General features: G+C 42.5%; 1 protein-coding gene across 1 annotated transcript in view; it reads right to left on the bottom strand.

Annotated features, from left to right (window-relative positions):
• UBASH3B (ubiquitin associated and SH3 domain containing B) overlaps window positions 1–22,580 on the bottom strand; it is a 48,027-nt gene that overhangs the window by 4,003 nt on the left and 21,444 nt on the right. Inside the window, exons 2-13 of the mRNA XM_088138997.1 lie at window positions 13,452–13,505; window positions 11,335–11,521; window positions 9,484–9,682; window positions 8,964–9,133; window positions 8,321–8,529; window positions 6,930–7,065; window positions 6,691–6,811; window positions 5,644–5,766; window positions 2,916–3,008; window positions 2,283–2,427; window positions 1,962–2,068; window positions 903–1,012 (exon numbers count right to left, since the gene is read on the bottom strand). Of these exons, the coding sequence (XP_087995123.1) occupies window positions 903–1,012; window positions 1,962–2,068; window positions 2,283–2,427; window positions 2,916–3,008; window positions 5,644–5,766; window positions 6,691–6,811; window positions 6,930–7,065; window positions 8,321–8,529; window positions 8,964–9,133; window positions 9,484–9,682; window positions 11,335–11,521; window positions 13,452–13,505 (1,654 nt within the window). The remainder of the gene's footprint in view (window positions 1–902; window positions 1,013–1,961; window positions 2,069–2,282; window positions 2,428–2,915; window positions 3,009–5,643; window positions 5,767–6,690; window positions 6,812–6,929; window positions 7,066–8,320; window positions 8,530–8,963; window positions 9,134–9,483; window positions 9,683–11,334; window positions 11,522–13,451; window positions 13,506–22,580) is intronic.

Raw genomic sequence — 22,580 nt, 5'->3', positions numbered from 1 at the left:
ACCCAAAGGAGAGGAAACATCAGTGAGAGATTTGATGCCTTAGCTTAGAACAGTGGCTATCTCTTACTTTAAACATTGCCAAGTTTTCTCTCTCAAATCCTCTTGGGAACATATACTCAGAACTTCAGAAGCAAAGTTTTGCCACTTAGGAGACTAAGCATAATTCTGGGGATCCAGGACGAGCTGGTAAAATAAGCTGTCTCTTGTGCATACAACATGAGCCTTAAATTTGTACAGAATTGGCACAGAACTTAAGACTCAGATCCCACACTGTGCCAGGATGTGATCTGCTTGCTTTTAACTTTGACCGTCTTGTCCTCGTTAGCCAATTGTCTCTAAACTTTCCACCTTACTTCTTATACTCTTCCAAAATCTCAGGTTGCTTTGAATATGGCTTGCCAAGAAGCGGCACGTCAATAACTTGACTTCAGTACTATTTGTCAAATTACATTGTTTGGTTTAGTCCAAATGCTTGTGTTTGGGAAGGGGAGAGAAGAACTTTCAGCCGTGCACTTTCTCCACAGTTCGCTATTTGTTTCAAGAGCACAAAAGCAAAACATAAGCACGTGTTGAAAATGCAAGTGCGAAGGAGAACGGATGCTGACTTAACTTTTTCAAAATGTTAATTCTATAATGCACAGTCAGGATTAACTGCTATGCAAATGTGCATATGTGCAAAACTTCACAGGCACAGTCAACTGGTTATCAAAATGATGTATGAGATAATCACTTTCAAGCAATCTTTCCTGCTCATGTGATTCTTGAGACTGCTGATGTTCAAACAATAAGCTTAGTGATCATGCACGACTGAATAAAGCACATTTGGACTTGAAAGAAGATTTTCATCTCAGGACAAACAAAACCAAATCTAAAGAGCTTTATCTTGTTAGCATGTCAATCACCTTTCTGACCATCTGGACAAAGTCCTTTGAATTCTGCGGTGACAGTCCTTGCAGCTGGCAAGTACAGGCCTCAAGGGAGGATGCATGGGCAACAATCAAAATGTTATTACCTGCAGTAAAAAACAGATAAACACAGAATCACATGGATTTAACTTTCCATGGATAAGTTCTCTGTTGTACAGAAACATGGGTTTGGTGGTGATAGTGGTGTCCAAAACAGCCCCAAGATGCTGTGCTTTTGAGTTGAAGAACAGTGAGAAGCAGAGAAAGTACAAGTTATTTTTTTTTCCCCTACTAGAAAAAAAAACTTATAATCCTACTTATAATTATTTTCTTCCTATCCTGCTTTCCTACAACCTCTGGTGGAATTTCCTTTCTCTTCTTCCTTTATTCAGCACGGTCATTTCTACGAGGTGCCTTTCCAACCCAACCCAACCCAACCCAACGTAGAGGTAAGGTTGGAGACATTTGTAATGGGGGAAGAAAACAGGTATCTAGTAATGAGTTGGGATTAATTCTTCTGACCAAAGAAAATGAATTTAAATCAAGATCAGTGTAGTCATTGGAAAGAGATTTGTTGTTCAGTTGTTAAGTCGTGTCCGACTCTTCGTGACCCCATGAACCATATCGCGCCAGGCCTTCCTGTCCTTCACTGCCTCCCTGAGTTTGCTCAGTTTCATGCTCATTGCTTCAGTGATGCTATCTAACCATCTCATCCTCTGCCGTCCTCTTCTCCTTTTGCCGGAAAGAGATTAAGCAACAGTAAATTCTTGTGCCCTCTTTCACCAAGTCTGCTTTTACATGGCATGGTTCTTATTTTTCTTAAATTTGTACAGAACAGAACAAATAGAGAGGTTTGGTTTTCTGTAATTATTTTTTAAAAAGTGCATAGAGCCTATTTACAATGTTCTTGAGTTTCCTATCTTAAAACAGGACGGTGATTTTCCCTCTGCCTCCTATTTACAATCCTATCCTACTCTACCTTGGGTGTCAGTGACACATATAACTGTTAACCTGGGGTTACTATTCATCTCTTCTTCAGGATGGGATTTTACTTGCCTTTAGCTTTGCATTCACTTAGGATTTCCTTGGTGACTTGGAAGCTTCTGCTGATATAGGTTTCATAGGATTCAGAAATTCCTAATTTGTTCACAGCTATATGAGGTCTGTGGAGGTAAAAAAAGAAACAGAAAAATCCAGGTACGGAGGAAAAGCTCGGTTACTATTTTCTGTTCTTTTCTTTCTGCTTTTTATTGTTTTCTTATGATTTTGCACTGCTATTTTAAACTCCAGTAGCTGCCTGGAATTGTATTTGTGAGATGGGCGGCCGCATGAATCGATTAAAATAAATAAATAAACGCAAATAAATGTTGTTCCTACCTATAGGTCGTATCGACGCTTAAGCTCGCTGCAGCTAAATCAAGTGGTGGGATCCAGGCTGGCAGAGAATTCCCCGAAACCCATCTGGTCCACTCAAACAAGCCTGGCTCAACTCGAATCTTCAGGTTATTTTCTTGTTGCAAGCCTATTCATCGGTGCGCAAAAAAGAAAGAAAAAGAAAGAGGGATAATGCAAAAAAAATAAAAATCTGAGGCCAAGGCAGGGTTCATAATGATGCAGGCAACTTGCAAAAGTTTGGGTTCCCCCTTTGATGAATTAATTCGGCATCTTGGCTCTCCCTCTTTATGAACGGTGTGTTACGTGTGCGTATATCACAACTCAGACTGGACTAAACATCTAGGCCAGTGTTGTCCAAACTTGGCCACTTTAAGGTGAGTGGACTTCAACTCCCAGAATTCCCCAGCCAGCCATGCTGGCTGGGGAATTCTGGGAGTTGACGTCCACTCATCTTAAAGTGGCCAAGTTTGGACAACACTGGCCTAGGCAAATAACGGAATTTTACAGAAAGGTGGGGACTAGCGATAGATTTCATCACTGGTATGAATTCAGCCATTGGCGATCCCCAGAGAAACCAAAACCAACCAAGCTGGTTACTTGGTCACACTGACTTACCTTTCAGAATATGGTGTGCGGTCTGTACACAGCGCAGCGATGGGGAACAATAGATATGGTGAATGACTGTGTTGCTTTCAAGAAGAGCCTCCCCTGTGTGAAGACACAGGTTCAAAATAAAGGACACAACGGTATGGGACTCTCTGCAACACACCAAGGGCCACACTGGCTTCTTAACATAGGAAAATGGTCACTTTTTAACCCTAAAAAGCCCCCTTTCTCTCATTTAAAACACAAAGAAAACTCTTGAAAATGGGTAAAACAAAAAGGAAAATCTTTACCTTGCCCACAGGTATCACAGTGTTCATCCCTGGGACAGGTTATTGATAATATCTTGGAGTATTATTATTTTTACTGTATTTATTCAAGTTGCAGTTCACTTGACCTGATAGGCAAGGAGTCTAACATTGGAAAGTAGCTTATATTGAGTCTGGCCAGACAGAATAAGCAGGGGATCTTGATCCTTGTTGCAACAATGTAGTATTTAATGCAACTAAATACCTGGGAACAGCTGGAATAATGTGTTTCTGGGACTAAATAGGCTTCACTAATCAGTTGACCGGCACCGTTTTGCAATGCAACAGGACTTGTCTGCAAAGGACCAGTTTGCTGTTGCTCCCTTGCCATTTCTTATTTCAAACCAAGCTTTGATCCTATGGGCTACCATTGGTCTTTATAAATTTTGGCAGATCATTTTTCCATGTTGCATTTTTGGGACCAATCACCTGCAAGGCAGTACCCATATTCACCCTCTAGATGGCAGTCATGCTGTAAAGAAAACGTTCCTATCAAATATAATTGTGTTCATTTTTAAGCTAGCTCAATAGGTTGCTTTTAGTTGAGTTGCAATGGGCTATCCATGACTGCTCTGGAAAATGCAGAACTTGTCATCTCCTACCATACCGATGGGAAAACTGGCCAATTTTACTACCTTCCCTTTCAAAGAAGAATGGTTGCCTTTATGTTGCTAAGATATAATTATATTATTCTTGATGTCTCATTAAAAAGATTCACATATTGCTTTTTACTGTGTTGGCAGTCTAGTAGCCTATCAATAGGATGACACAATGAAATATTTAAAAAGAACAGCATTAGAGGAGACTAATGGGTAGAAAAGGAGAGTGTATTTTTAGAGGGCACTGAATGGGGATTGGCATAGTACAGGACAGTGCCAACAAAGAGAAGTTACTTGTATTGGCACCACCAGAGATGGAAGATTTGCCCTTAAAATGCACAGCACTGGGCAACTTTGATAACCAACTTGTTTTTTCTCTATGCATTTGAGAAGCGTGCTTAGTCCACAAGTGTGCTTAGGGACACAAGTGTGCTTAGTCCAGGGAAGAGAAGATTAAGAGATGGTCCAAACCAAGAGTCATCTCCAAACACAGATAATGTGGCATATTTGTTTTCTGAGGGTCCAGACTGTAGGGAGCAATAGCTTCAAATTGCAAGAAAGAGGCTTTAGGATAAGCATTAGGAAGAAATTCTAGACCATAATAATTCCTGAGCTGTGGCTTTGAGGTACTTCTTCCAAGAGGGCCAAGCTAGCCAGGAATTCTGGGGGTATAGCACATTTGGGGGTCATCAAGATGACTTCTGTAGAGTGAAAACCAGAAAAGTTCCAAGCATTTCAAGGCAGAGCAAAAATGTTAAATTGCAAGGAATTGTTGTATTATTATTATGGTTGGTTGCACAGTCAGCCAGATGTTTAGACTGGATTTGGCATTTTTTGTCCACCTATCAAGTCCTTCCCAAGGACCTGGGATAGGCAGAAGTTTTTTGTTGGTGTTAAAGGTATTGTTGCAGGATATAAGCTGTTCCAGGTAAAGCTGCCTTTTGCAATTGACTGATGGCTTTATTATTATTATCCTAGAAAATTTAAATAACTGCGAAGGTATTTCTTTTTTCTAAATATTGTTCCTCACTGTAAGTGTCAAGAGAGGACATGTCAATATGTATTGCAGTGAAATCTCATTTCACAGAATTGGGCAGTTGGAAGGGACCATAAGGATGATCTAGTGAAGTTCAGCCCACAGCGGTGTGCCAGGAAACAAATCAAATCCCCCTTGAGATTGGCTGTCCACCTACGTAAAAATCTTCAGAGATCCGCAACCTCTGTTGAGAGGCTGTTCTGTTGTTATACAAATCTTACCATCAGGAAGTTTTTCCTTATATTTAAAGGAAATTGCAGTAGTCATTTTAGTGGACTCATGGAGAGAGGAGGGAGGGAGCAGAGTGAGGATGTCATTAAGCAAGTGACATCATTTGACCTGAGTGACACAATTTGTGGAGGTGTGAGAAACTGTAATGGTGTGTAGGAATGACCTTGGGAGACCTATCTCTCTTATCAGATAAGAGAGGGCATAGCCCACAGCTGCATAAGGGGCAGAGGAAGAGACTCAGAAAGGAACCTCCATAACTTCTCAGGCTGTAAAAAGAGACTGCGGGAGATTTGTACTGTCAGACTTGCAAGATTCCGTTAATGTAATCTTCAATAAAGTAGAATTAGCTCATCTGGTCATGTTTCCTGTCTGGTCTGCCTGGGAAGGCTGACAGAAACTGAGGCTTTGCTGTAGTTTTGCTGTGGAGAGGTTAACAGGCACCGGAGCATTAGTGAACGAATCGCAAGGGTGTGCAAGGGTAACTGTTCCTTTGGATGAAGGGCTTGCAAGGACAAAGATGCACATCCTCATTGTGCCCCCCCTCCCCCCCAACAAGGCAAGCTTACCCACAAGCCGGGCTTGTGTGCATCCCAGCACCGTGATGGGGGCATCTTTTTCATAATCCCTAAAACCACCGCTCCGTTGAGGCAAGTTGTGAGGCATGTTCAGATTTGTGCGGATGTATCTTCCTGTTAGGAGACACGGAACAGCGCCGGATAAGGAGATTCCTCAAGGACGGGTCCCTTACATAAAGATAAAGTCAAGCTCAACTCCTGGCAGCATCCGTGAAGCTTTATTGCCCACATTAGAGAAAGGCTTTGCCCGGATCTGGTTCTGGGTTGGTGTTTTTTGACCTCTCACTTTAGTTTCCAAAACTCGGAAGGTTGATGGTCTCTCATTCCAAAATACTAATCTGCTCTGACCCAGCTTAGCTTCTGAGATCAGCCAAGGTTGGCTAAGTGCTGCCCCCTACTGCATGTTAAAGGGATGGCATGGCAATTTCTGGATTGGTACAGTGAAAAAAAGACGACATTCATGCAATTTTCACGGGAATGATGTAGAAGTGTATCGGCTTTGCCTTCTTCTGAGATGACTTTTCAACTTCTCAGTCTAGCCTACCACTCTAGAATTTCCTGGTGTTCTCCCATCCCAGTACTAATCAACTTCCAGGCTCAGATAAGGCCAGTGAGATGCTGCTATCCATTGAGAGATTCTCAAAGTATAATACGTTCTGCACAGAAATATCATATATACAGTATATATGGAAAGACCTGTGAGGTTCCAGAACCTCAGAAATCACCCTAAATGCTCCCTTTAAGGTCCTTGGGGACACACTCTCTTCCTCCTCTGTTGCTGTTTTTTATGCGTTCAGACAAACAGGATTGCTGATGTCCCTCTATCTCTACAGTTCATTTGGCTTCGGATCTCTGAGTAAACCCCCCCTGCATTTAGGAGAATGAATCATTTTTTAACTTTTCTCCTCTGCTTTTGTTCCAACCTCCTCCCATTCGCTTCTAATTCAGGCGAATCCCCATTTTAACGTCCAAATTAGCTACCTATAAACATGAAAGTATGAACAGATTCACCTTGGAGTGGGATGGAGAGAAACTCACCTTTAGTATCGAAACATTGCGAGAGCCAGTATTTTCCAAACACAACATCCATCCTTTCTCCATGTCGGCAAACAAAAAGGCATCGTTTCTGGGGCCCAGGAGTGTTGGCGATCCTTAAGGGCTGACCATGAGAGGACAGTAGGATTTAAAAGCTATCTGGGCTTGACTTCTCCCCTCCCTGCAGTCAAGCATACCTGGAGACAGGTAAAGGAAGACTCACAGGTGTGAACTTTCCTTACCTGCATACTCTGACAGAAGATTGTGAGAGGCCCTGTTTCTCCTGGTCCTTGGTCTTCCTGGAATCTTCGGTCCATCACCCCATCGGTGAACATCAAGAGAGATGAGGAAATAGTGGCATTCATAATAGAATATGACCTAGCCCCAACGCAGAAAACAAAAATATGGCTAATTTGTACAGAAAGGGTATCTTAGGATATCTATGTATATAACTCTTTAAGTGTGGGATACTAGCAAAGGACCCTGAACCTGGTACCAGCTGATCTCAACCAATTCCCATGGGGGGGGGAAAAAATAAAACAAACATTTTCAGAAGTTGCAAGAAGATACAGGGGTTCTTTTTTTGCAACAGGCAAGTATAAACTGTAGGCCATTGCTTGGTAGTGCAATTGTAGGGTGACCATTATGTTTATGTCACCACCTTAGGGCCATGGGTGTCAAGAACTGAGGGCTGTGATTGACCTAGTTTCAAAATCTCAGCTCTGCTATGAAGATGTTAATAAAATCAGGAGCAAATAATTTTTGCAACCTATTTCACAAGGAAGAGATTCTGCTTCTCCATATTGTTTGTCATTTGGGAGGAAGATCAGAACACAAAGGTGAAGAATAACTACTTTCTCCACATCTCCTTGGTGGTCTAGACAGTGTCTAAAAGTGACTCCAAATTGCAGTGATTAAATGGGATGTAGACAGAGAGGTGGCTGTTTGAATGACCAACAGAGGTCTTCTCTGTCAGTACTTCATCTTGACCTTCTACCAACCTGGTACCAGCTGATCTCAACCAAGTCCCATGTGGGGGGGGGAAAATAAAACAAACATTTTCAGAAGTTGCAAGAAGATACAGGGGTTCTTTTTTTGCAACAGGCAAGTATAAACTGTAGGCCATTGCTTGGTAGTGCAATTGTAGGGTGACCATTATGTTTATGTCACCACCTTAGGGCCATGGGTGTCAAGAACTGAGGGCTGTGATTGACCTAGTTTCAAAATCTCAGCTCTGCTATGAAGATGTTAATAAAATCAGGAGCAAATAATTTTTGCAACCTATTTCACAAGGAAGAGATTCTGCTTCTCCATATTGTTTGTCATTTGGGAGGAAGATCAGAACACAAAGGTGAAGAATAACTACTTTCTCCACATCTCCTTGGTGGTCTAGACAGTGTCTAAAAGTGACTCCAAATTGCAGTGATTAAATGGGATGTAGACAGAGAGGTGGCTGTTTGAATGACCAACAGAGGTCTTCTCTGTCAGTACTTCATCTTGACCTTCTACCAACATGGGTCTACCCAGATATTCACAGACCCATCAATGAGAAAAATCCTTGTTACCCTTCTGTACAAGTATAGTTTTTTCCCCCCATGAAATACTAGAAACCACGGAATGTGGAACTACTCACCCATGGAATACCCAAGTGCCACATTCATCTGCTTTGGTGATATAATTCTCTGGCAACAGTCCTGAGCACCCAGTGGCAAAAGAAGTACCATAAATCCAGCCTTCACTAGTTGTGATTTGCTCCACAGGAGACATAAAGATGAAGTCTCCTGGCACGAGTTCAAGTTCATCATCATTCTGTGGGGTATATGGGTAGATGACTTGCAGGGTCTGGAAGAGAGAAAGACAAAGAAATTGAGCATTGACTACCAAATCTCTTGCTTTTAGCTCCCTTCTCTAATCTTTCAGAAGACAAGACATGTCCCATTCAATTTTTTTCCCAACCTTGGATTCTCAGGGGGAGATGTTCTAAGACTAAAACTCCTGGAAGTCTGACCCCAAAAATAAATAATCTTTTGCCTCTACTTCACTACTGCTCCAGTATTTAGATTCTGAGGATCCACCACAGAATTCCAGGACCATTGGCTAGACCAGGAAGTCAAGAAGTCATCCCAGAAGAATACAGTGACAAACCACTTCTGTAACACTGCCAAGAAATCAGGATGGACATAGTGAGTCAACCTTGATTTCAGAGCATCATCATTGTTTTTAGAAGATGCTGCTGGTTTGGATCAGAGGCATTGATGCTTCAAGTCCAAGCTTACCTCGTGATTGGCAAATCTAATGTCACGGGAGAAGATGGTAGCTACCCAGTCACAGCCCAGCTTGACATCTATGCTCTGAGCCAACTTCTCAAGTGTGGGCAAGTGGTTGGCTTGGAAGTGGTATGCCAGGGTCACATGGAGTTGCTTCTTGTGAGGTTCCACATGCACGTCTGCAAGATGGAAAGTTGTGGTCAGTTGCAAGCCATCGAGAACAGCAGGAAGTTCAGCTGGTCTAGCATTTCATTTCTCACTATGTATGACCAGATGCTACCGAGAAGTTACCAAGCAGAGGATGAATATAAAAGTACCCTTTTTGTAGCATTATTGAAATTGGAACTAATCAATGCTGTCATGAATTTCCCCCCATCTTCCTCCTCTATCTCTGTTCTGTGTTTCCTGTCTTTTACTGGTTTTGTAAGCTTCTCCAAAAGTTTTTTTTTTTCCAAATCTTGTGGACAACAGCATTCATATATACGAAGGCAGGATTGTAATTCCATCGCCTTAGACCCTACATGCTCACCAGCTTTAGCAGTGGCTTCTGCCGCAAAGTCTGCAGCAAATTTCTTCAGGATCTCTGCACAGTCCTCCTTCACAAAGAGACCGATGAAGTTTGATGAGGTATACAGTTCCAGCGGCAAAGGAGCAGGGAACTTGCATCTCCACCGGGTCACTGTTGCATGCAGCACTTCGCAGAGTGCATCAACCTTGCTGTCTTCACACTGCAAGACATCCCATTAGAACATGAGAGGCTTATCATAGTGTAAGGTTACATTAACAGAATCTTGCATGCCTGAAAGTACCTCTCCCCCCCTTCATCGTTACAGTCCAAGAAACTAGGGAGGTTCCTTCTGAGACGTTTATCACGCCCCCATTGTTTCTGCAGACTCAGCTGCCTCTTATCTGACCACTGTCTAGTCTGCGGCTCTTCCTCCTGTCTCCCAAGGTCATTCCCACATACCATTACACATAGTGAGGGCCAGAAACTTATCATGTTGCCTTACTGACTTTTCCCCCCTCCCGAATGACTTAGTTGTGTCAAAATATGGCAGATCTAAGCATATATTCTAGAGAACTAGAGGATATGTCATACAGTCCAACTTCCAAGTTTCTACAGGGCTTTCAGCTCCACCTTACTAGTGGATATATTGAATTTCCCACAGTATTGCCTGTCGAAGCAAACTGAGAAACTGCTTTGGCTCCAAGATGGGGTGGAATCAATAGGGCAATATGGCCCTGGACTGGAACCACACAGCTGGATAAGAGGCAGTATTCAGGACTAACTAAATCTGTCAGGCCCAGCCCAAGAACAACAACAAAGCAGTCCAGTCCAGTATAGTTCCTTTATTAGCTTGCACCTAACAGAGAGAATCTCGCCAGACTCAACCTATGCTACAGCAACTAGTGGCTATACCCCGTGAGACTCTAGGAAGGGGCCAGTCTCAGGGCTTCTTCACCTTCTCACGATCCTGCTGTGGGCTGAGGAAGCGCTTGCTCTGCAACCTCTCCAGGAATGCTCCCCCTCCCTCCTGATAACCTTGATCTTCCATTCCAGTATCCTCCTCGCACATGCCTTCCATTACAGAATCCCAAATGTCTTCAATCCATTATATTTTCCACCTCTACTGGTCAACACTCCTGACCGTGGAATATACAGCTATGTTGTTTTAAGGCTACAACCCAAAGGCCTGTTGGGCTGGGGTAACTATTTAATCATGCTTCCATACTGAACTACCTATTATACATTGTTTGATATATTTAGATTTATGTTGTCTTTTTTCCTTCTTCTTCTCTATCCTCACAGTCAGGTCATTGACACTGCAGATGAAATTGTTTGAGTTATTTCTGTTTGAAGAAAACTACGGGAGGACAATTTCTGTCCTTACTAAGAAATGTATGAGACACAGGAGGAAGAGGAGGAGGAGGAGGAGGATGGAATAATAATAATAACAACAACAACAATGTTCTTCTGTAATAGTTACCGACATTAATTTTCTTAAATGAGTATCAGGAACCCTATTTATAACCCTCCATAGGATAGGTGCTGTTCAGGGGCGCTTGCAAGATCAAAAAGTCAAGATGGTGGCTAGAACCATGCAATCAAAGCCCCACCCTTATTTATGTGCAGGTAAAAATGATATATTTTTTGACACCCCCCCCGCCAATACTGCCTTGCCCCACTGGTGAGTTCATACCATTACCCACTCTCTGTTGAGGTCACTTAAGATCTGTCCCCCCATTATGTTCTTTTGGCCCAATGATGGTTGGATGATTCCAGAAGAGGCTAAAAGTGACAAACAAAGATTGCACCTGCAGATGTCAGGCTAGTGCTGGAAATTCAGGAGGAACTCTAGGTACCACAGCCCAGACTCACCATAAAGAATTGGCAGAGTGTGATATGGGGGAAAATGTTGTGTGCTTTGTTCTTCCCACACAGCTGCTTCGACTGCTGCCAGAAGTCGGTGAGCTTCCGCGCCAAGGGGCCGGTGGGACGCAGATAGAGGACATATTCCCGAGGAAGAGGGTCATCAAGGAACGGATCACAGACATGGGAAAAGAGCCTATAAGAAAGAACAGAAGGGACAGACGGTCCTTGCAGGTCAACAGAACAAATCCAGAGAAATTCAAGGACTGCAAGAGGTGGTGCCTTTCCGGCTATCTGCCATTTTTTACAATCATTTGTCATCTGTCCCAGTCAAGATTCTGGGTGGTGGACAACAAAGCAAAAATGAAATAGCTGGGGCCCTCTAACAAAAGCAGGATGGTCAAGATCAGGGTTTCTCAACCTTGGAAACTTTAAGACAGGTGGACTTCAACTCCCTTGCTGGCTGGGGAATTCTGGAAGTTGAAGTCCACCTGTCTTAAAGTTGCCAAGGTTGAGGAACCCTGGTCAAGATGATATAACAGTGGTCTTTTCCCTAGCCCATATTGATGTTCTCCCTACTAGGTTGACAGCTGGTCAATATGCCAACCTTCCATATGAAGATTGCGTATGCCTTTGCTCAAACATAGTGTTTCACACATCCTTTTAAAGTGCCCCCGGTGCTCTCATTGGCGATCAGAGCTAATATACCCCCTCTTGAATGTGATCAACACCACTCATGATGAGGAGATTGAGGTATTCTTATTAAACAATCAATACTCAGGTGTTTCGAAGACAGGAGCAACATTTTTATTTATAGCCTTCGCTTATAGAAACCGTTTGGTGCCTTCAATGAATTGTTCGTTTTAGAGGGCTTCTTCCTCTTATATGTGTATGCATTGTTATGTATGTATGTATGTATTAATGGTGTGCTGTATTTTAAATTCTGTGACTTGGCATTGGACCATAAATAAATAAAAAGTGGTTGCCCCCATCAATCAAGGGCATGCTAGGAGGAGAGGTCAAATGCAAGGTAAATGGGACCTAGGTTACCAAGAGCTTTCCTCTTGTAATCTGTTTTCCTGCTCCATTTCTGTCTCAGTTTGCAGTCCATTTTTGCTTTGGGGAAATGCAAGACTAGTTGTATTAAGTTACTAATTTTACCAGGTTTACCTGGCGTTGCATCTCTGGAAGTTAAATCCTGGCTTGGAAAATAGATGCATTTCCTCTCAAATGCACATGAGTCCAAACACAGCCACATTAAAGCACAAGGTAGTGCGAGAAAGGGTCATGTTGAGCTCCTGATAACTTTAGGACAGTGTTTTTCAAACTTGGCAAGTTTAAGATGGGTGGACTTCAACTCCCAGAATTCCCCAGCCAGCATAAAGTTTTTCAAACTTGGCAACTTTAAGATGTGTGGACTTCAACTCCCAGAATTCCCCAGGCAGTATAAAGTTTTTCAAACTTGGCAACGTTAAGATGTGTGGACTTCAACTCCCAGAATTCCCCAGGCAGCATAAAGTTTTTCAAACTTGGCAACTTTAAGATGTGTGGACTTCAACTCCCAGAATTCCCCAGGCAGCATAAAGTTTTTCAAACTTGGCAACTTTAAGATGTGTGGACTTCAACTCCATGCTGGCTGGGGAATTCTGGGAATTGAAGTCCACACATCTTAAAGTTGCCAAGTTTGAAAAACACTGCTCTGGGACAACCCTTTTTCTCATATATTTTTATTTACACATTAGTTTTATATACCCCTATAATCAAGAATAATTCTTGGGTGGCTACTTTGAATCTAAAGACTGTTGTTCAAGACAGGACAGGCGATGCATCAGTACTGAGCAGAATATGTAATAATATCTAATGCAAGTAGAAGGCGTGATTTGGACAGCAAACCATGTTCCAGGAACTGGGCTGTTACAAAACCTGTTCTTCTTTTTATCCGTGAGATGCCAGAGGATTATAATTGCTTTGGATGTAGCTGCAGATCAATGACTGAGCCCTGATTCTGCCCACACACAAAGCCACCCGTTTAATTCCCAGCTCCTCCAGGTACAAGGGGGGGGGGGAAGTATTTCCCGCAATACTGACAATGTGAGAGATTTCGTAATATATGAATTCATACAAACCAGTCACACGCGGCTTGAACGCTACGGCCTCCGGTAGACGCTAGAGCTTTCTGCCTGCAGAAAAGCAAAGGGGGAGAAATTAGTCGTCGGTCCCAATCGGAGCTCCAGGTGGTAGCCGAAAGATGCCTCCTTGTTCTCTCTTCAAGTAAGATTTATTCAAAGGAAAAAAAAATAGCTAGGGAAAAGTTTGCTACTGCAACCTTTCTCACGTATTGTCTTTCTCACTTCCAAAAAATGTTCGATTGCCCATCTGAATCCAGTGTATTCTTTTCCCCACGAAAAGTGGCAATGCTTTGCTTTCCACAGGATGTCCATCTTCACTTGGAATAATCCCGATTTGCTAAGGGAGGAAGCAGGACTGGAGAGAGATGAGGAACGGGAGTCTCCATGGAGATGGGGTGACATTATTTTTTAAAAAGGGAAAAGCCAAACCTTTTGGTCCTCAATAAATAACGGAAGGCCTTGTGTTTTACACATTGTGTGTGTGAGTGTGCAATGTATGCTCAATATATTTCCTTCTCCCTGATATGGTCCTAGTTTTCTTCTGGAAGACGCAGTTTTATTCCATGACAAAAGAACATTTGCCAACAGGATGAGTTTTTAAAAACTTTTTGAACAGGTCCAGATCTAGGATCATCTAGGGCAGGGTTTCTCAACCTTGGGAACTTTAAGATGTGTAGACTTCAACTCCCAGAATTCCCCAGCCAGCATGATGGGGGGTTTCAGTGAGAAGGGTGGCACCATAGGATGGGGGGAATTAACCCATTCCTTGTTGGATTCCTGCCCAGCTTCTCATCACTAGTAATTATTATGGGTCCTCTCCTCTGCTCTCCACTAACAGACTTCTAAAAATGTGCTATTTGTCTCTTCCACACACTGTTCTCCGGAGATATTTGCTAGGAACACAAATCAATTTAAATCTCTTTGATGGTTGGGGAGGGGATTCCAGGGCTGGTTAGGAAAGCACCAATAAAGAACAGAAGAAGTCTGGTAGCCCTTTTTCCGACTAACCACTTTTATTAAAAAACATAAGCTTTCAAGCTTATGTTTTTTAATAAAAGTGGTTAGTCAGAAAAAGGGCTACCAGACTCCTTCTGATGTTTGGCCACCACAAACTAACACAAGTCTCCTTCTCCAATATCAAGAAGCGTGAGGAGACCCAAAAAGTTCCAGCAAGGCTTCCATCATCCTTGTTTGCCTCCCCCCCTTTCCACATCTCCTGCTTCATAATAAATGACATTCCCCTTGACATATCCTAGCACGTGACTTTTTGTCGGCGGCACTGAGCACTCCTTTTCACATGCATTAAAGATTTATGTCCACTAAAGATCTTCCCGGCTTTGATTTAGTCGAGAATTGTCTTCAGTCAGAGCGACGTGGCTGGAGATGGAGATGGGGACAGAGGTGGGGAATTGGGGAATTCTTCATCCTGCTTGCATATCCTGATTTCACATATCTTTTCACGTGCAATGATTGGGAAAATAATAATTTATCCATCCACAAGCTGTGTTTGGGAAATCAAGTCCGCTTCTCTTGAAGCAGATTGACATTAAGGCCCTCAGCGAGTGCTTTCCAACTTTGGCGATTTCCAGATAGGTGGACTTCAACTCCCAGAATCCTCAGCCACAGCCACGCTTGCAGGGGAATTCTGGGAGTTGAAATCTACAAAGTTGTCACAGTTGGGAAACCCTATTTTATTTATTTCTATTTATTTCTATGTTGAATTTGTCACTGCCCATCTCACTGTGGAGTGACTCTGGGCGGTTTACAGTAAAAATAGAATAAACATTAATTAAAATAGATAAATATGAATGAATTAATTAAAATAGGCTAAAACCAAGTTTCCTTTATAATACATAATTGGTGGCCTCTCCCTCAGCACGCAAGGAGGTTCTGCCTCCTTCTTCCCTGGTTATATTCAAAACTGCTAATTATTTTTTTTCCAGCCTGCATCCCCAGCAGGAGTGTCTCCATGCACAAAGGCTGGTAGCCACCAGCCTTCAAATTTCCGTTAGTGAGCATTTTACTACTCTCTATCCATTGAGGAAACACCTTTAGCAATTAATGAAACCAACGCATGGATAAGACAGGTTCTCTGGTGTGAGCACCCACACAAAAAAAGACACAGTAGCGTTTGGAAAGTGAAAGGATGCCACATGGGAAAGCTTCTGGAGCAGTTCCCATCTGAGAAAAACTCTAATATTTAGGCCTTTTTTTATTTATGGAAAGAACTGTGGGGACGCAGGACATGTTAGAGGCAGAGGAAATCATGTGGAGAGACTTTACTGGTTCTTAACGCCAGAGGTTATCCAAGAAAGTTGGAAGGAGGGAGATTCAGGACAACAAAGGTAGTTAATTCTTCACATAGAGCACAGTTAAACTGTGGGAATTACCCACACTAAATATACAGTAATATCAGCTACCAACCTCAAGAGCCTGAAAAGAGGAATAGCCTTATTTCCCTGAAATTGTCTACCTACCTCTTCTTCTCAGCCCCTTCATGATGAAGCCTAGGTCATCAACCTTTTCTGCTCATTTTTAAAGAGGACTGAAATTTCATGGATGTGAAATCTTGAAAGATTTTGGCAATCTCCTACTTGAAATTTCATGCAATGACAAACTGACTAATTCTCTATCTCACAAAGTCTTGGCCACTAAAAATAGAAAAAGACCATCCATTTTTTACTTCATTTTGGATATCCGCAGATCACCTCTAAGGTTATGGTGGGTGTGTCTGGATAGAGGACCATGTGGGTCCTCTACTCTTCAGGAAAGAGTATACACACACACACACACACACACACACTCCTTTGCCACTACCTAATCTTCATTCATTTTAACCTCATTTGCCCCAAGATGTCTACCAGATATTTCATGTCCTCTATGCAAATAATCAGAGGAAGGTTACCTCAACCATCTTCTTCATGCTATGGAACGTTCTCAGATGTAGAAAGAAATTAGCTTCCCACTGATTCCATTAAAGGATGCCCATTAGACTAGAGGAGCATGTCAATACATGTATGGTATAACGGTGGTTTTCCATTTCCTTGAATTGAAGTGCCTGTGATAGGCTATGAAGCCTTAGTTTACGAAAAAGTTATCTGGACGTAATATCTTCTCTGAATAATTGGTACAATTGTTTACCAGAATGGTTCTTTGTCCATTAGAACATATATCTAGGAAACCTCTTTTCTCTGACATTCACAACGAGGTAGTTTTAGCTGCAGAATTCATTTACATGCCCTTTCATCAAAAACAAAAGAAAAAAAAAATTGGGTTGGATCTGATTCTGCTCTACATTTTGCTTGATATCAGATGCTAAAAAGAGAAGCTGCAAGCAAATAGTCGAAAGCCATGGGCTTATGGATTCTCCTGCAGACAGAGCACATCACGGGCCATTTCTCGCAAGTCATTTTTTTTTCCTCATAAAACAGTCATTTCAGGAGGAGGAAGGGCCAATTTGTAAAACTGCTTCTGTCATGGCACGCTGAATTTTAGCCTCGGTGTAGGACACAATCGTGCACAGACAATTGGCGTGACCAGAGCTGGAGGGTGATGCGCACTTCAAGTGTTACACAAGCAGAGATCTCCAGGACCCTTGAAGCTGAAGGGATACCACAAGACCAAGGGGGAAGGGGAAGTGCAAACGAAATAAAATGTTTTGAAACAAAGAGTTGGGAAGACGTTTCCTCTTCCAGTTGGCAGGACTCACTCTGCTTTGGGTTTGTTCAGGAGGAAGGGTGGCAGAAAAACAAATCAAACTTTCAATGGTTTAGGGAGAACAAAGCAAACAAGCAGAATGAAAACAATGCATAACATGGACCAGGGAAATAACTACCAGCAAAGATAAGCTGGGCGTGGAAAATGGGTTGGGTGGTGAGTTTGCAAGCTCTCTTATTGTTGCTGACAATGTATGAGCTAGACATGTAATAAGATTATAAAGAAGGAGCCAGGAAGAAGAGAAGCAGGGAGAAAGATCAAAATATAAGTGAGGCTCAGCTGCAGGACCTCTGATGGGCTGAAGGACAGGGACAGGCCTACCATCAAGGAGCTGGGAATCTCCTTGTAATCTGCTGCCTTGTTGTCTCTTTGAAATGAAACCAAAGGATGAAAAGGATGGTGGTCTCATAAGAAGAAAAGCAGGCAACATTCAGGGGAAATGTTGGCAAGGATAAGTGGAAAATGTGTGGTTAGCTCTTGCTTTCGAAAGAGCTCTGCTGCAGCAAAAGTAGGTGGTCTAGAGAGAGAAAAGGGGATGTTCTAAGGGTGCAGATCTCCAGAAGCCTGGCTCAAAGTGGAGCTAAGAAGGTGCAGAATTATAGGGGTTTAGGGTTAGTACAGCCAGGGAGAAGTCTTCTCTTCTTAACCTCCCCATTGCAAAATGCAAAGCGTTACTATCCACATGGTCTCCATGTGCTCCTAGTCCAGGGTTGCTCCTTCAAAAGCAGCAACATTTTGAGGGCCCTGAAAGAATGCCTACACAATGCACCCACTTATTACATCCCCAGACTGCATTTTTCTGTGCACATGAAAGCCAATCAAATGGGTGGGATGGAGGGATCCCCCTTCCCGCACATAAAAACCAGAAATGTGGCTGTGGGGGAAGGGGGTGAGCTTTAGTAAAATAAGAGGCAAAGTAGTTGGAGAGATTCAAATGGGCTTGAAGAGAAGCCATCTGGAGTGGGAGCCATCAGAAAGGAAATGCTTGTCATGTTGATTTGAACTAAATAAATGTCTCTCACTCTTCTGCAAGATAAATAGGAGATAGGCTATCTTTCCTCCCACTTTCTACATGAAAGGGACAGCCCCCACCACCAGCCACCAGTTTTAGTTAGAATTATACAGGAAGCTCAGTAGAGGATTAGCCAAATAGAAGAACAAAACTCTCCGGGCACATTTGCAGAACCCATTGCTTTGGCTGAAGGTGCAGAGCTACACCCAACAAGTTTGCTCCAAATGCTATCTATCAACCTATTCCTTAGACAAGCAGGCCAGCTCCATCTGGTAAAAATATTCCCAGTCAGACTCTGGGTGCAGTTCAGAGGCACAGTCTCCCTCATACATGCTACTGAGAAGGTGAAGCTGGGTAAAGAGAGAAAAAAGGAAGTGTTTGCCCTCTTGAGGAAGTATCCAGCTCCAAGAAATAAGGAAGGAAGACGATTGTACATGACGGTCCAGAATTAAGACATGCCTTCTTCCAATTCATTCAGGAACCTTTTGCTATTTTAGGACTCTTGTGGTGATCCTTGAAGCTGCCCGATGCCTGTTAGTTTCTTCCACTTGCTTTCCAACAATCCTAATTCCCAAGCAGCAGAGTAGGGGCTTTGGGAATTGGTTCAACATTCCTGATGTGCTCCAGGCCAGGGAAGGCTAAGACAACTGTTTATTTGACCAGCAGTTCTAGAAGCACCAGTCCAATTGTGCTGCTTGCAGCAAAGGCATCATGGGTTGATGCTGATGATGTGATTGGCAACCAAACTTATTTCAATATTGGCAAGGAAATTTTGAGAGATTTTCAGCCGTGTTTCAGGACAACGTGCTGCCTCAGAGGGCACCAGGCAAGCTATGTGGTGCACACATCTCAGTGCTCCAACACCCACATTTAGCATCTTCTATTTGAAATAACTACTTGCCTGTTCCTCACAGTAGGGTTGGCCCAAGATTTGAAACAGACATCCTGTGAATTGTGGCCCCATGTTAACAGGAGATTCCGTGGAATCAATTTGAGGCTTACGCATTATCATGACAAGTCAACTATGGAGATCACCAGATGACTGTGGGCCACTGCCCTCTTTCAGCGCAGTCCATCACCCAGGATTGTGGTACAGACAAAATTAGAGGATTAAGCTACTGATCTCTCTGAGGAAATGATGGGATAAAAAAGTGATGATAAACAAATCCATCAAGCTGGTGTTCCCCATGCTAAGCAATAAGAATGGTTCTCAAGACTGTGGCTGAGTTCATATCACATGATGTCTCCTTTGGTGAATAAACCACAACCAATAGTGGTTGTGCTTGGCTTGTGCATTGTGCTTGGCTTGTGCATTGTGCTAAGCTGAAACCAAAATCTAAAAATATGGTTTAGTGCAAAATGTCAATTCCATCTATGCAAGCTAACAGAAGTTAAGCCAGGCTTCCACATGGAAGAGATAAGGCTTCAGAACAAGGAGTTGACTGGAAATAGTGGTGAAAAGTCAGTATCAAGCCTGGTTCTCACCCTGAATCACTTCTGATCCAGGGGTCAAGCTAGAAAGAGGCTGGTGGAGGAATGTAGAACTTGTACATAATTCCATTTTTGGAAGTTTCACAAAACCACAGTCATGTCTTCATACCCTGTCTTCACATTTCTATGAATTGTGTTTTTAAGGAATCTGTCTAAATGTGATCTCAGGATCCCAGCCAATTTCTTTCAGATTGGCATTCTATTGCTTAAAAAACAAGACTGTCTGTACTTTTCTTAAAAAGCAAAAGAAAATGAAACATAAGAAACCAGAAAAATGGTCTGGCAAATTGACTAACCACTCGCAGAATGCAGATTAAACTGCTGTGACAGTACAGGATGCAGATTAACAGAAGTCAGATTAAATGGCTGCAGGCAACTTTTAAAAAGGAACATTTTTGATTGTGCAGGCTTATTTTTCTCTGCACATTTATTTTTGATTGTATTGGTCTTCCAAACTGCACGCGGATTAGGAATGGAATGGAATTGAAGCAGGAACACCAACCCTCTCATAATTCATGGTAACAGCGATGGGTCAGTTGTCAGGCATGGATATTTGCATACACTCGTAACATACTTGCATACATTCATAACTCTAACTGCTACATAACATGCTCCGATGCACGGTGGGAGAAATGGGAGGAAGGGGCTGATGATGTTAACTAGCCTGGAAATGAAGCATCTGTAAGAAAACAATCAAGCTCAGAGAACACCAAGAACCAACAGAGGTGCTATAAATTTTGAATTCTGTCTTAAATTTGGCATGAAGCAGTTGAATGGGAGGAGAAAAAACAACATTCCCATTTAGGGGACACTCCACACTGTCTCTTTAACAAGATTAACAGCCTTCTCAGCAACAATCACATCTATTCTTTAGACCACAGTAAATCTGTTTGGGACACACAGATGCTGGAACAGAAGCATTTGAGGTGTTAACCCCAACTAATTGCTCTCAAAATTGTTTAACTGGCATTTTTAGCCTGGTACACATCTACCTCAGTGTGTTCCATTCAGGATTGCCATATTATCAGCTTGTAGACATAAGGATGAACCTTAAAATATGGCCTCCAGTAGAACCAGGACACATCTTTGGAGAAATGGAAGCTGGTCTTTTCCAAACATATCTCCTCATGGGCTGGAATTCACCATCACAGATTATCTCCACAGGTGACTGTTCATGTGTTTAGACAGGCAAAAACGAAAGTAAGAACCTTAGAAGAGTCCTGAGGATGGATGGCCCACTTAGGCCAACATTTGCTGCCACCAACTGCTAAATGAAAGAATTTCAGAAGCTCGCTAGGATACACAGGGGAACAACTGCCTTCTTCCACTGTCATTCCCCAGTAAAGGAGGTAGAAGATATTAGAAAAATCATAACTCAAGTGGCAGAGCATAGCTTTTGCTTGAAAAAGCTCTCAGGCCACTCCAGAATTGGATAAGTTCCTTCTCTGTCTGCAGCTTTGGAGACACAACACCAAGCCATGCAACAAGGCAAAGTTAGATATTTGACACTCTGGGTGGATGCAAAATTTGGGCCATGGAACTTATTTATTTATATTTCAAATTTAGACACTGCCCATTTCACGAGGAAGTGACTCTGGGCAGTTTACAATAGAACCCAAAATCTGTATTTCCTCTGATACAGATCTGTAAACAACACACACCACCAGATTCGAAACAGGAAAAAAAAAAAAATAGCCAGAGACACTATAAGGTTCTCCTAAATTTCATTACTTCTGAAACAAAAGCTTACTCCCATGTAGGTTCCACTTAAATGCCAGTTCTACTTTTGTAACACGGTTGCCGTGTGTTGATAGACTTCTCAGCCCAACATGGGTTTCACTTACTGATGCTTTCTGCAGTATCCCTTTCTGATTATGAAGAGTTTAGCATTAATTAAAGCAACTTTTTCTCCTGGTACCAAATGCAGAGGTGAAGACCAAGGAATCACTAGCTTGGCAACAGGATACGGAAATGAATGTTGGGACTGCAATCCATCACAGGCCAAACAGAAGTCAGCAACATGACAAATGCAATTTTAAGGTGTGTTAACCAGATCATATGCTTTAATCTCAAGAAGGAATTGTTCTGGTTTATTTGCACTGGGGCATTATCATTGCAATGCCTTCTCCAGCTTGAGATGCTATATTTCAAGAAAGATACAGGCAAAGAGGAAGAGAAGGCGGCAGCTGAGCGGATCAGTGATATGAAATATAAGCCCACCCTGATCTCTGGGATGATATTCCCTCCTGACATTCGACAGGCCCCAACCCTTTAGCCTTTAGTAAGATGGTTAAGACCTGGCTCTTTCACCAGGCATTTGGATCTAGATAAGTTGAATCCCCTGTTGGTTGCTTAAATTTGTCCTGTCCAGTTCACCATTTTTTACATTTGGGTTATTTTTTAAGGATATCAGATTACATTTCTTGCTTAACGTTCATTTTTATGGTACACTGCCCTGAGTAACATTGGTTGAGTTGGGCAGCCATATAAATGCTTGAAATCCATCCATCCATCCATCCATCCATCCATCCATCCATCCATCCATCCATCCATCAGAATGCAATGACTTAGTTCAAATGCTGCATTAACCCATTATTTAGCCATGCCTTGATGAATAAACTAACATTGGCTGGATTTCTAAGCACTAAGCTTTAACAGCTTCTGCAGTTTACGTTATCCCAAGACATGACTGGCCATGAATTTAGATGACATTAAAAGGGCATTAAATTCATGGAAAATAGGTCCTGCGAGTGCCCTCAGTCTTGAAGACCCAATGTCATCCTTGGATTGAGCATGATTCTAAACACCAGTTGCAGGGAATCGTTGTGAGAAAGGGGGGTATCTCCTTCTCCTTTTTGTGAGCTCCCTGAAAGCATCTGGTTGGCCACTGCAAGAAACAAAATTCT

Source organism: Python bivittatus, unplaced genomic scaffold, assembly GCF_059951505.1.
Source record: "Python bivittatus isolate LINGU-HERP-01145 unplaced genomic scaffold, Pbiv_v1 ctg000320_np1212, whole genome shotgun sequence".
Lineage (NCBI taxonomy): Eukaryota > Metazoa > Chordata > Lepidosauria > Squamata > Pythonidae > Python > Python bivittatus.
The sequence above is the reverse complement of the archived record's forward strand: the minus strand, read 5'-3'. Positions and strand labels throughout refer to the sequence as shown.